Source organism: Candoia aspera, chromosome 8 (assembly GCF_035149785.1).
Source record: "Candoia aspera isolate rCanAsp1 chromosome 8, rCanAsp1.hap2, whole genome shotgun sequence".
NCBI lineage: Eukaryota > Metazoa > Chordata > Lepidosauria > Squamata > Boidae > Candoia > Candoia aspera.
This window is the reverse complement of record NC_086160.1, coordinates 1,871,445-1,884,208: the sequence shown is the minus strand read 5'-3', so window position 1 is coordinate 1,884,208 and position 12,764 is coordinate 1,871,445. Positions and strand designations below refer to the sequence as shown.

The following is a 12,764-nucleotide window of genomic DNA, read 5'->3' as shown; positions in this document are numbered from 1 at the left end:
CCCATTCCCACCTTGAAATTCACCTCAGTAAGATGGCCTGTTCTGACCCCATCCACGACTTCAGCCAGTAGGGAAGGGAAGTGGCACCCCCAGACTGAAAAAGGTTGCCTCCCCCCCCTCAAAGGGGACCCAGGTGCTTTGCATTTCATCACACGGAAATGTCTGGCAACTGCTTGCTGCAATAATGAACGTTAACACTTTTATTGAGCATTTCCTGGCAGCTGCCCAGTTTCATTCTGCTGCCTAAAGCTTTATTGAGTTCTGGGATATTCCTGAGTGTTAAGAATTTACAGAGGCACATTTATATGATATATACATATTTCTGCAACAACGATGCATGGAACACAGTATCACTTGGCAAGGAAAACCTTACTGAAGGTGGTTCTACAGGTTTTAGGATGTAGAGGCCAGGATCAGCTTCCGTACCAGTCCAAAAACAGTAAAGAAAAGGAGCACATTACAAGGAAGAAGAGGATCCATACTCGAAATCCAGCATTATTCTTGATTGCCTATGGGGAAAAAATACTTCTTTTAGAAGATAGAAATTGCAATAGGCAATTCAGGAATATGCAAAATTGTTCTCAGCTTATGCCTCAGACATGATTTAAAATAAATGGAAGTTTGTATCTTCGGATCTTTTGTTTCACATGACAGCCTTTAAGAGTAGAACACAAACTAGTGGGGAAAGACCAAGCAAATTACAACTGACTGTGTTCACGTACTGATTTAATTTATGCCCCCCCACTTTATTTTATACAACTTGTTTAGTTGAATACCTGGAATCTCAGAATGAAGGTGCATTTTAACAGTTGTGAAATGGCCCCCTTGCTTACTCGCCATGAAAGATAAGCTTTCCTGACCAAGGAACGGTGCCCCGAAGGCTTAGGGCGAGGGTGTCACTGGCACCAAGGGTCTGAGCCTGCATTCCTCGGGCGTCGGGGGGACAGGTCCACAGCCAGGCCCTCTTCTTCGGCAGCCAGAGGGGGGAGACCATGGGCCAGGTGGTCAGTGAGCAGAGGTCCAGCCCCCACCCCTGCATGCTCCTGGCCAGGTGGCACAGCCCAGCATGGGAGGACACCCAAAGGTCCCAGGGAAGCTGGAAGAGCATCGGAAGGAAGGATTTAAGCTTCCTTTCTTGGCACTTCAGGAATGTAAAATGCGCTCCTTTCTGATCCCCAGAACCCTTCCAGCCGCTTACAGGGCAGTACAGGGAAGTCCAGAATTCCTGCTGCTATGTGATGTTCTGTGCCTGTCCTTATGGGATATTTATTCATAAAATGAAAAAGCTGCTCCTCAAATTAGCACTGATTCGCTGCAAGTGTGGCTGGTTGCGCTGCCCTCCCTTCTCGGCCGGGATGCCAACTAACCTTGGTTCTTCCAGTTCTCGTTTCTGTTCTTTCCTGGGCTGCCCTGGCTCTCTAGGCCCCTCAGCCAGCGCACATGACAGCCTTTTTCCCGAAGTGCGGCTTTGACTGGTTACGCTATTATTCATCTATTCGGCACAGGGAGGGGAGGCAGACTGGTGATGAGGGGCAACCTTCAGTCACTACTTCTTTAACGTTTTAAAATACTGGTGACTTTTCAAAACAAGGACAGTGAAAGACGTTTATTTTTCTTCACGACTGAACCACCATGAAGACTGACTCAGCGCCTGACTTGCTTGCATGGTTTGCAAGACAAAGTGTAAATCTTTAGCGACACCCGGGCACGCACCTTTTACCTGCACTCCGTTCCCTCTTTTGGCCACCCCTACAAAGTGCTCAAGCTAGAACTGCTCCCTTTTCACTAAGCAGGGAAATCTATGCAGTAGACCATAAGAACCTGATTATTGTTTTAAGCTCATTTCCACCTTAGTTTTCAGGTAGAAACAAGACACTCCATTTTGCATTGTTGCAGGAAATGCAAATCTCAAAGAGAATGTACCAATTAAAAAAGTGCGGTCTTTCCTTGCCCCAGCTAAGATTTATGTTTCTTAACATCGCTCTTAGAAGCAGCGTCACTGAGAGAGAACTGTGCAGGTTCTATGAGGAAGCCACACCTGTAATCCCAGCTGATCAAAGCAAAGTGCACATCTTCACACAACACAGAGCAAGCTCAACAGAGCCAGGCTACTGGAGTAAAACCTGCCATGTGTTAGTCAAGAAAACTTCAATACAAAGCAAAAAAGACTTGGTTACGATTACCTCTCTTATGTCTTCATTGCCTTCCTTGATGTTCTCAGTTGCACCCACAACTATCTGGTGAATATTGTCAATTTCAGCTTCCTAGGAATTAAGGTAACATATATCTGATGACTCTCAGCAATGGCAGCACCTAGATGACCTTGGCTGAACCCCTCTGAAAAAGGCCAGCGGGACTTTTGAGACGGTTAGCAGTTGGATGGGAGACCACCACCAAATCCCAAGACTGTAGGCTAGACTGGGAAGTTGAAGATTATCCAGGAAGAAGGCCATGACTACCGCTCCTGTTCTATGGTCAAGAAAACTGCATGGATGCGTCCACGTAGTGACAAAAAGTTGAGCTTGCTTCAGGAAATTTTTATCATGGAGCCAGTGAGAACCCGGTGATTGTCTACCTAGAGCAGCTACCTTCGGTACAAAGGATTTAAGGAAAGAATGGCCATGGGATGCTGCTGACCGTTTGCACCAGGTTTTCTTTGCCTCTGCACAAGGCTGCCCACAAAGTGGCGCAGATGTTGGGCAAAAGGAAGGAGATTCCTGGGGAGGGGGAAAGTTTTGGTCCACGGTCATTGGCCCTGGGATTTCTGTGCGCTTCACAAATTATTCAGACCTGGCACCTCTCTGCTTTCAGAAAAGCAACCTGGCTTCTTTCGTGTTTTTGCATTGCCTGAAAAAAAGAAAAAGGAGCGGCAACCTGAAGTTTTAGTGTTAATGCTAATTATGGGACTCCTTTAAAGCCCTAATAAAACAACTGGTCTCCGGGCCACTTTTTAAGGTTTGCCCTGAGCAGAAAAATTTTCAGTAGAGAATTTTCACCTCAAACCAGGAAAAGCCAAAAGCCAAATTTCCCCAGTTCCCATGTGATGTGCAGGAGCAGAGCAGCTCCTCTCCCTTTAGCTGCCCCCCCCACCCCAGCAGCACAACCTGACCACTGTGTTCACTCCCCCACGATGTTCTCCACCGGAGCGTATTTCGGAAGCAAATTTGTGCTACGCACACTCTTTTTGGAGGCTGTACTCCCAGTCCTCATACAATCTGTGTTTTGCCCTCTACGTCTTTCTGGGCTCTATCGCTAGAGACATTTTGCCTCCATCCTGGAAGGTGCTGTGAATTTTTGTACAGAGTTCAAAGCTCTTTAGTGAAAGAGCAACTGTGGTTTTCTTCTTACCTGTTGTAATACTTTTTCTGTAAATATTTCTTGAAGTCTAGATATTTCAACTACTTTCCCTTCAATCTGCCTAAAAATGATAGAAATAAAACAAAGGAAAATAAAAAAAGACTTCATTATACACAAACACAGGTAAGAATAAACATTTCCCATTTTTATAGAATGAACTGTATGTAATATCTTACATTCCTAAGATGGTGAGGCATTACTGGCTGAAGCAGATTTTCAGTAAGATACTTAATATAAAGTAGATCAGTTGTTTACAGCAGCATTGGAAAAACAGAATTCATATAATCAGAAATAGATTCTAGATGTGTAAAAATGCAGACTTCTAGACAGAACAAATTGGACACTATCTGTGCAGTATAAAACAACATTAGTCAGGTATTTGTACTGTTGGAGTTAGAAAATGTAAGAATGCTGCAAATATTATATTGCAGAAGAACCAATCAGTAGAATGCCTCATCCGCCCCTGCTGAGCGGGCAGCGTGGTGTGTGCCCATCCCAGCCGTGCTCCCTATGCAGTCGCATCTACAGCAAATTATGTGGGCCTGGAACCTTGGTCAAAATGGGGGGGGGGGGGGAGAAAACAGCAAATAGGAAGGAAGAGAACTGTACCTCACTTCATCAAACAGGCTGTTCATTTCACCCACAAGGCGTTGGTTTTCCTGCTCAAACTGGGGGAGAAAAGCGATTATTACTGCACTGGCTCCAATGACTGTCTATGGAAAAAGTAAGTCTCGGGTAAAGCTTTCTTTCTGGGAATTCAGTTTTTTCTTGGCTTATTGCTATCGGTATCCAATAAGGAAGGTCCTGGGGAAGACCTGATCATCTAAGAATTGTTGAACAGAGATTTGAATTCAGGTCTCTCCTCTCCAAATTTAACATTAGGTCTTCTTAAAAGAAATGTGCCTTCTCTTAAGATTAAAAATATGTGTCCTTTTCCCACCAGTCAGAGCCAGTATACTTTAACTGAGTTATTGGGGGAAAAAATGAGAATTACCTGTACATTCAATGTAAAACTGCTACTAATGCAATGGAAACGTCTCTGAACAGCTTTGCAAAACAGTTTAGTTCATTAAAATATGCAGTCATAGACCAAACATACAGAAGGTAAAAAATGTACTACACTGCGCCTAATTAAAAAAGAAGAAAACCCTACCCATGCCTGCACAAGCTACAGCTAGAAAGACCACCAGATCCCAGCACTTCTCACTGAGAACGCTTGGCTACAATCCGGGGGGCGTCCTGGTCCTGGTGGCGCACAGCTGCTGCCAGGGAGTGTGGGCTGCAGGACCTGCGAGCAGAGGGGAGACCAAGGGACAGACAGGGGTGCCAGAAGCCCATGTGCCCCCGCCTCAGCCTCAAACTCCGAGCAGATGCCCCGTGGCTCCTGGGAAGGCAGGCAGGCTGTCGTACCTGCCCAGCAGTAACGCTGAGGGGACAGAGTCTGGGCGTGCCAGCGTGAAGGCCCTCCTGTGAGATGGGACTAATAAGTGATACAGGTCCTGGGGAATTGTGAAAGGAGAGCGTCTAAGTTCATTCAGCACAGGTGAGAAGTGTCACTTCTGTCTCTTTGTAAACCAAAGTCTAAAATTCTCTGTCTGAGCTCACTCCAAGCTCCATCCAAGCCTAACATGGACACAGACTGGGGGCAAAACAAGTTTTCTCAGTCTACTGATTGACACCTGCTGAAATCTAATTACAGGTAGTCCTTGTTTAGAGACCATTCGTTCAGTGGCCATTCAAAATTATGACAGCGCTGAACAAGGAGACTTATGACCGGTCCTCATTGTTGTGGCCGTCACAGTGTCCCCACAGTCATGTGATTGCAATTCAACATTTGTGACATTTGCGGCCTTCCCTGCTGGCTTCTGACAAGCAAAGTCAGTAGGGAAGCCAGCAGGAGGCGGGGGATGCTGCAACCGTCATAATTGCGAGCCGGTTGCCAAGCACTCGAATTGCAACTGCATGGGATTCACTTAATGATGACAACCAGAGGTGCAGCAACTACCATTGTAAGTCTGCACATTCCTGTGATGTCATGCCTTATGACTGCATTGCTTAGCGATGGAGTTGCCAGTCCCAATTACCATCATTGGAGAAACAAAGTGACAGAGAGCTAAATGAAATATTTTAAATAATAAGACTAATATTACTCAAGGTAAAACCTGACTCTTCTACACTCTTCATAAACTGTAAGTGGACTGATCTGAGAGATGCCCAGATCAAGCTCAAATTCCTCTAAAGCAGCCTGAATTAAATCTCTATCTGATGACAGTAGTGATTTGGAATTTGGAATGAGAGAGAGATGTAGCCAGGGGGCAAATCAAAACAATATGCTTCCTCTCAAACTCTCCATGCCAGGAAAGCTGGGGGGGGGGAAGAGGAAGAGAAGGGGGGGCCACCTTGTGACAGCAGCTTTAGCTCCTCCTCCCAATAAATGCTCCCACCAGCATCTTCAGAATAAGGCCCTTGGGAAAGAGACGCCAAAGGAGCACATCACAGGGCTGGTTCCAGCACCCATCGCTCTCCCAAGGAGCAGGAACATTAAAAAAGATAGGCGTTGGGGGCTGGCTGGAAACTGCTGGAAATTCAGTAGGGAAGTGGATTGCTGTGGCCATCTCTAGGGACACTTTTCACCTTCCAGGTTGTTTAATTTCACCCCACTCCCAGCAATGAATCCCCTTCCTTGAGAAACGACTGCACCCTCTGGAGCTTCAAGGACTTGACGCAGCTAGGCAAGAAGCCAGATATGCACAGCAGGGCTCAGGACTCCGGCCCGGGGTTTAGTCCCGAGGCCTTTCCCCACAAAAGAGTGTTCTCTCCCCAGCTTTGTGGGTCGACACCTCTGCCGCCACTTTGCCCAGCCTCACTTCCTGCCACACTTATGTCAGCCTTCCCTCCTCAAGCCCCTTTCCTTTCTCCTCACAAGCTTGCCCTTGCACTAGGTCCACTTTGGGCCTTCTTCTTTGCTTCTCTTGCTGTCTGTACCACTTGGAGCCTTCCTTGCCAACTCTCCTAGACCAACTTCCATGCCGTCTGCCCCATTTGCCTACACTAGTTGCCACTTTTCTGGATGAGAACTAGCCTAGAGTGGGAGGAAGAGGGGAGACCCCCCATTTGCCCTGTTTGCTTGCTCAGCAAGTTTGCTTTTTGGAAATGGGGTTCCTTATATGACCCTCTGAACTCCTCAGCAAGGCCAGCAATGCCCCAACTGGGCACAAGGGGCAGTCAGTGACTCTCAGGAAACTATCTGCAATCCATCCACAGCACTCAGGTAGCACTCAATCAATCTCTCCCCCCTTCCTTGGTTGTCCTCTCTTCAGCCTCTTCCAAGTCCCTTGGCAAACCCTTGGTTCTCCCTGTTTGCTTCCTCTAATAATTTTCTGTCAGAACACCATGCTGTTCCTCTCCCAAAATAGCCAAAGATATGGAGAAGGCAGAGAGAGCGCACCACACACCCACCACCCAAACCATTGACCTAAGTTGTCTCCCAAACTGCTTGGACATGGAGGCCATGTGATGAGGTGGCAATTTCAGAAAGCCTTTACAACAGTTTCCCTGGCAGATGGCGCTGCTCAAGGAGAAAGAGTAATTACCACTTGGATTTCTTCAGGGGAAAGCTCATCTTCTCCTTTGCTATCTTGACCAAGTCCAAAATTAGCATGCTCATCTATTAGACTTCTCTCTGTAAAAAAAGCCAAACAAAACCATGATCAACATGAAGGTAGTCCAGACTTGCTAGACCAATTCAATGTGATTCGTGGGAAAGCAAGAAGCAATACAGCTCTGTTTCTCTTAAATTAAAGGATCATCATCCTTTTAAGCTTTTAACTCTTGCCCTACTTTATCCTGCTAGTTAGGAATCTGAGATGCACGTATATTCTCCAGGGTTTGGTGTCTGTGTCCCTTCTGGCTTTGGCCTAGAGGAGTCAGTGTTGGTTATTCATGCTCAAAGATCCCAATACATATCCAGCAAAACTAGTATGAATGCCGTATTATGAGGAGCAAAAAATGATGTTCAGTGTATTGTCCCTACGAGGGCTCTCCCTGTGTGCTGCTCTCAGGGCACACCTTAGTTTACTGAAGCGTCCCAGCAGATGTCTGGAGCACCATCAGAAGACTTAGGGCGAATCTGATCAAACATGGGTAAGGGCCTATAGTATGGATCACCTCATGGTAATACGGGTGGCAAAATGTCAGCATTTGTCTGCCCCGTTGTGTTTGTCAATAGCCATCCAGCCATCCCATTTTGGGGTGAGTCAGTCCTTGTTACGTAGGGACAGACCACTGGATCATCCATGGGGCTGGTGTGAGGAATATTCTGGCTAATTGGCAGATAAAGTTGCTCAGATCTGCGTCAAGTTGGACTCCAGCTAGTCAAGTCTGCTCAAGGTGCCAGAGGCACAATCTAGTGGTGTATAAGGGTATGTGGAAATGACCGTGGGAGACAAGAGGAAGAGCCACAGCCTAGACAACAGTCTAATGAAATTTGAGTCCGAAGGAGGAGGGCTGGCAAGAGAGTCTCAGAAGGGGCCCTCCTTAGTTTTCGGGAGAGTAAAAGTGAGGGATGGGAGGGGTACTTTCAGATTTGCAAGAGTGATGTTAGCCTTGTGAGGTAGTCAAGACAAGAAAAACACCCATGAGTACTAACTCTATCCTTATTGTAAGGTTACATTAACAGAATCTTGCAAGTCTGAAGGTGTAAACTGTACACCATGCTGTAGGAATCCCAAATGTTCTCAACAACACCATCTTGAGTCAGTGGTTCACCTCCAGAATCCTACATTCCTTCCTTGGCCTTGACCTTCAATTGGAAGTATGGACACCTGTGCTCAACTCTTTTGCCTTCCTACCTAGCAGCTCGTAATCCTTCCATATTCTTTCCAGGCTCTTTGGGGGATGTCACTTGTTCTGATATGAAACCGAAGAAAAGAATAGTGGTCAGCAAGTTTGATTAGTCAAATCAGCCTCAGCATCACATCCAGGATCTCTGCATCTGGTAGATAATATACTCCCGTTGCTTTCATGTCTACCATGTGGATCACCGATTCTATTCCTCTCAGCACTGAGTCACCCATCCCCCATCACCATGCGCATCCTCTTTGGGACAGGAGTTGGATTCCTCACCTTGGAGGAAGCCCAAGCTTCTCTCCTTTCCATCCCTGGAACATTGGGTGCAAACTCTTCTTCGGAAGTCTGAGGGTCACTGTGATGGTCCTGATCCTTTTTGCTATTAATTCAAAGACTCTCACTACAAGCCATCAAAGGATATGAAAGAGTTCTTTACTAATACAAGTGATCATCTCCAATGCAAAGACTAGACTGAGACAAGCCTGCACAAAATGGCAATTACATCCTCCACTTTCACACCAGTCCCCCTCCCAGCGAGGAATTCTCTTCATGACAACCCCTCCTACGTTCTCACAGTTTCTCTCCTTCCCAGCTACAAATCTTTCAGTACCAAGCTGATAAAGCTATTCGAGCTGGCCTTGGTGTCAGGCCATTCGGCAAAACAATCCTAGTCAACATTCCTAACTGCCCTGCAGGCATGCCACATTACTACTTCAAAGCATTCCTAACAACCCTGCAGGTATACTAAACTAATTACTATATTACCCATAACATACTGGCAGGATATCCCATCCTGATAGTCACCCTCCAGGGGAGGACCTGTAGCTGACTGTGCAGTTGAAGTAAGTGTTTTTTGTTCTCCTGGTTCTGCCAAGTGCTCCTGCTCTCAGTGTCCTGCTTCTTTGTAGTCTCTTTCTTCCTGTGTTCGTTTTGCAGACATCTTTATGCCTTGTCCAGAAACTCCTCATCTCCCCTAACGAGCTTCAGTGTTGTTAGATGTGCCTCCAGAATCTGCAACGCAGTGAGTCTGCAGCTAGTGCAGGTGAGGTTGAAATCCTTCTGAGGCAGGAACAGAAATATTGCACATCCCTTGCAGGTCACCGTGGTACTTGCCTCCTTGTTGATGACCTTCTACTCACTTCGCAGAATACCCTAAGAGTATGAAAATTATCCCACTGAGTTGTGACTACTTTCTAAGATACTTGAGTAACTGTATTGCTTCGTTTGTATTTATTTTTGTTGCAGAACTGCTTTCAATTAGACGGGAAAGTTGCTACGTAAAATCAGAAGTTAGCTCTCTTGGGAAACCATTCAGAGTGCTTCTGTTTAAAAATAATTCTGGATGACATACTGCAAAGTAACCTCTCAGGTTTTATTCAGAAATCTGTCCTAACAGGCAGGAACCACGCTGAGACAAGGAATAGGTCTCTAGTGTTTTATTACTGCTACATAAACAGAAAATCCTAACAAACTGAAGAAGCGTGGGGAAACCCAGACAGATAAACCCCAAAAGTCGAGGCAGGTCTGTTCTGTGTCTCTTTGAACGGCTGCTCAACTCCTCACTACTACGCATGCGTTTTCCCCCCTGGATAGGGGCCCCCTCCTGCTTGCCACCAGTACTCATGACACTATCCCCCTCTATTCATAAATGCTGAAGACAAGGAATTATTCCTAAAATGCACCAAATATACACCACATTCAAACTGAGCTGCACTTCTTTGGAATAGTTACCTTTAGGATTTTAAGTTAACCAAAACTAAACCCATCCCACCACCACCACCAGCCCACAAATAGCATAACCCAGACTCTGTGTATGAAAAGCTGAATTCTGCAGCCTATATAATCATGCCAGTTATTAACATTTCAGTAATTCCTTTTATTTCACATTATTATTTTTTCTTAATCAGGTACATGGAAGGGCAAGAGTTATCCTGGAGTTGAAGCCACACATGGGATCAATGAAATCTTAGTAGTTCCTTTGCTTTCCAAATTTTTAGAAGTATCTGAGCATTCTCAACTATGCCCTATCAGTCAAATTAAGAAGACACCTTTAAAAATCTTCAAAAACTAATCTTGGAATTTTCCAGGAATCAGGACATTGGCAAGATCAGACCCTCGCCAGCAGAGGGAATTCCATCCTTGGGAACATAAATCTGCTTCTCATTTGATATGAATAGTCTGTCTGCAATGACAGTGATACAAATCAGTGTTGTTGTTGTAAAAAGATGAATTACAGCAAACTACACTGCAGGCTTTAACAGGGAGTAACACAATAATCAGGTTGTTTTGTTCCTTGTAGGCTGTATTATTCTTTGCTTTAAATGTAGCCACATACGCGGAGCCTTATCTGGTTTCAATTTTAGACGTGCAAGATTTCATCTACAATACCACAGGAGAGCAATTGGTTATAGCACCAAAACCAATATAACATTTTTTTTTACTATCCCACGAGAATGAATCTCTCTTAGGGTCAGTCAGGGCTATCAAAAAGTGGCATTTCGGCATTCTGAGAAATAGACAAATGCATCCAGGACAACTATCTAGTGCAAAAACGGGAGAGAGATGATCTCCTCACAGTTCCCTTAATCCCAGGAAGGTTTTGCTAGTGCTGGGCCTGGCACGCCGATGAAGCGCTGTTTGAATCTGTAGGGAGGGCTGAGTCGCCGAGGTTGGCAATAATCACAGAGGCATTCCGGGTCCGGCTCCGCAGAGACAGAGGCATCCCGGCTAAGAACCGGCGAGTCCGCTCCAGGCCGAGGCGGAGCTCCGCTCTGCACAGCCCCGCCCAGGAACAGCCCCCGCATCGCCCTGCAGACGGCACCCCCCCACCCCCGTCCCGCAGGGAGGGCCGAGCCAGGCAGCCTCGCCTCCTGCCCCACGGAAAGGAAGAACGGGCAGAGGCGAGGTGATGCCCCCCGGCCGGCAGGCTGCTCTTCTCGGTCTCCACTACAGCTGGGGGGCAGGGGAGCCGCCCTAAGGGAGAAACCAAGGCAGTCCCTTCCTTAACGGCCATCAACAGCACTCTGCAGAAGGTGCACGACGAGAGAAGGGAAATTTGGCTCATAGTTTCGCGCTCGCTAAAGCAGCGGAGGGCAGATTCCAGGCAATGAGAAGGGAGAAAGAGGGGGCAGCCCAGGAGAACCGAGAGCGCTTAGCTGCGGCTCCACTCTCCAGAGGGCAGATTCATCTAAGTGGAGGCAATACAAACCAAGATTTCAGTCAGGGAGGAAAAGGGCCAATTTAAATCGCAGATTTACGTAAAATGTTCCTAGTTTACAACAATAAAAAAAACATTTGCATGATGTCATCCTTACAACTGGCTTTCAGTTTTTGTCACAAGGTTTCCGTTTTTCAGAGAGGCAGGTGCTCTGCGGGAGGAGAGCCATGTTGGTCTATGGCAGCCCCCAATCGGGGAGCCCCTTTCCCGATGCACGAAGCCTGAAAGGATGCTACCAGACTCCTCCGGATTTGGGGAGGCTACTATAAAATGGCTGCCATGGAAACCTGGCGGTTCACAAAATGGCTGCCACCCAACGTCCGTGGCCAGCCAAAACAATTCTAATGAATTTAATAAAAATATATTAAGCATGGGTATATAATTAAAGTAATTAAATACAGATATTAACCTTAAAGGTATTTATATTTATTTTGCCTTTTCATGAAATAAAAAAAAATTCCTATTTTCACAATGTGAGGGAACAAAATACAGTTTTTAAAAAATGTTTCCTCTGGAACTTCACAGAAGTCACTCCATTAACTCTTTACGAACCGTTCTTAACTGAGCGGTTCTGGATGAAAGACGCAGGAGACCGCTGTTCTGGCGGCCTCCCGTGCCTCATCTTCCTTTGGCCTCAGTTATTTCATCTCCTGCCCTCCCCCGATTCCCCCCTCCGAAGGGGAAGGTGGGACCCCCAATGGCAGGAAGGAATCTGTAATGGCACCCAGGGCACCAGAGGGAATGTCTTCTCTGTCCTTTAACTTTCTTACGACCAGCAAACATGTATTTTTATAAGGCTAAGTGTAGAAATAAAGGGACTTTTTGCGCTGGATGATTTGGCTCTGCCAATTTTTCTTCCTGCTTTGGGGTGCGCCCACCCTTAAAAAACAAAGCAGCAATCAAAATTATATGCCTGTGACTGGCAGGTGAAATACCATCTATTACGAACTGGGTAAATTAGAGCAGTTTACTTTTATCTGGTAAAAGGGACTGGAAGGAATTAAAAAGAAATCTGGCACAGATGCTGGTGGGAGCAAATTTGGAAAATTCGTTGCAGGAGATTCATGGTGAAAGAATGTTAGCTGGAACACAAAGTTCCTCACTCATAAAACAGAAAACAGGTGCCGAATGCAAAATACCTGATCTGGTAATAGTTCTTTCACTGGAATGCCATTCGACTGCAAAATGAGTATGAACTGGCGGTGCGATGTGTCTGCAAAAGCCGAATACAATTTTGGGCTGCCTCAGTGGAAGTATCCGTATCACACGGGGCCATCACTCCACTTCTTCATCCTGCCCTGACCAGGCCCCGCTGTGAGCACTGGGTCCAACAAGGAGCCCT

At 46.2% G+C, this 12,764-nt stretch overlaps 1 protein-coding gene across 1 annotated transcript in view; it reads right to left on the bottom strand.

The window, feature by feature from the left end:
- Positions 1-210: 210 nt before the first annotated feature.
- Positions 211-12,764, bottom strand: part of STX18 (syntaxin 18) — a 60,032-nt gene continuing 47,478 nt past the window's right edge. Inside the window, exons 7-11 of the mRNA XM_063310790.1 lie at positions 6,951-7,039; positions 3,967-4,025; positions 3,349-3,418; positions 2,184-2,264; positions 211-509 (exon numbers count right to left, since the gene is read on the bottom strand). Coding sequence (XP_063166860.1) covers positions 414-509; positions 2,184-2,264; positions 3,349-3,418; positions 3,967-4,025; positions 6,951-7,039 — 395 coding nt within the window. The 3' untranslated portion in view covers positions 211-413. The remainder of the gene's footprint in view (positions 510-2,183; positions 2,265-3,348; positions 3,419-3,966; positions 4,026-6,950; positions 7,040-12,764) is intronic.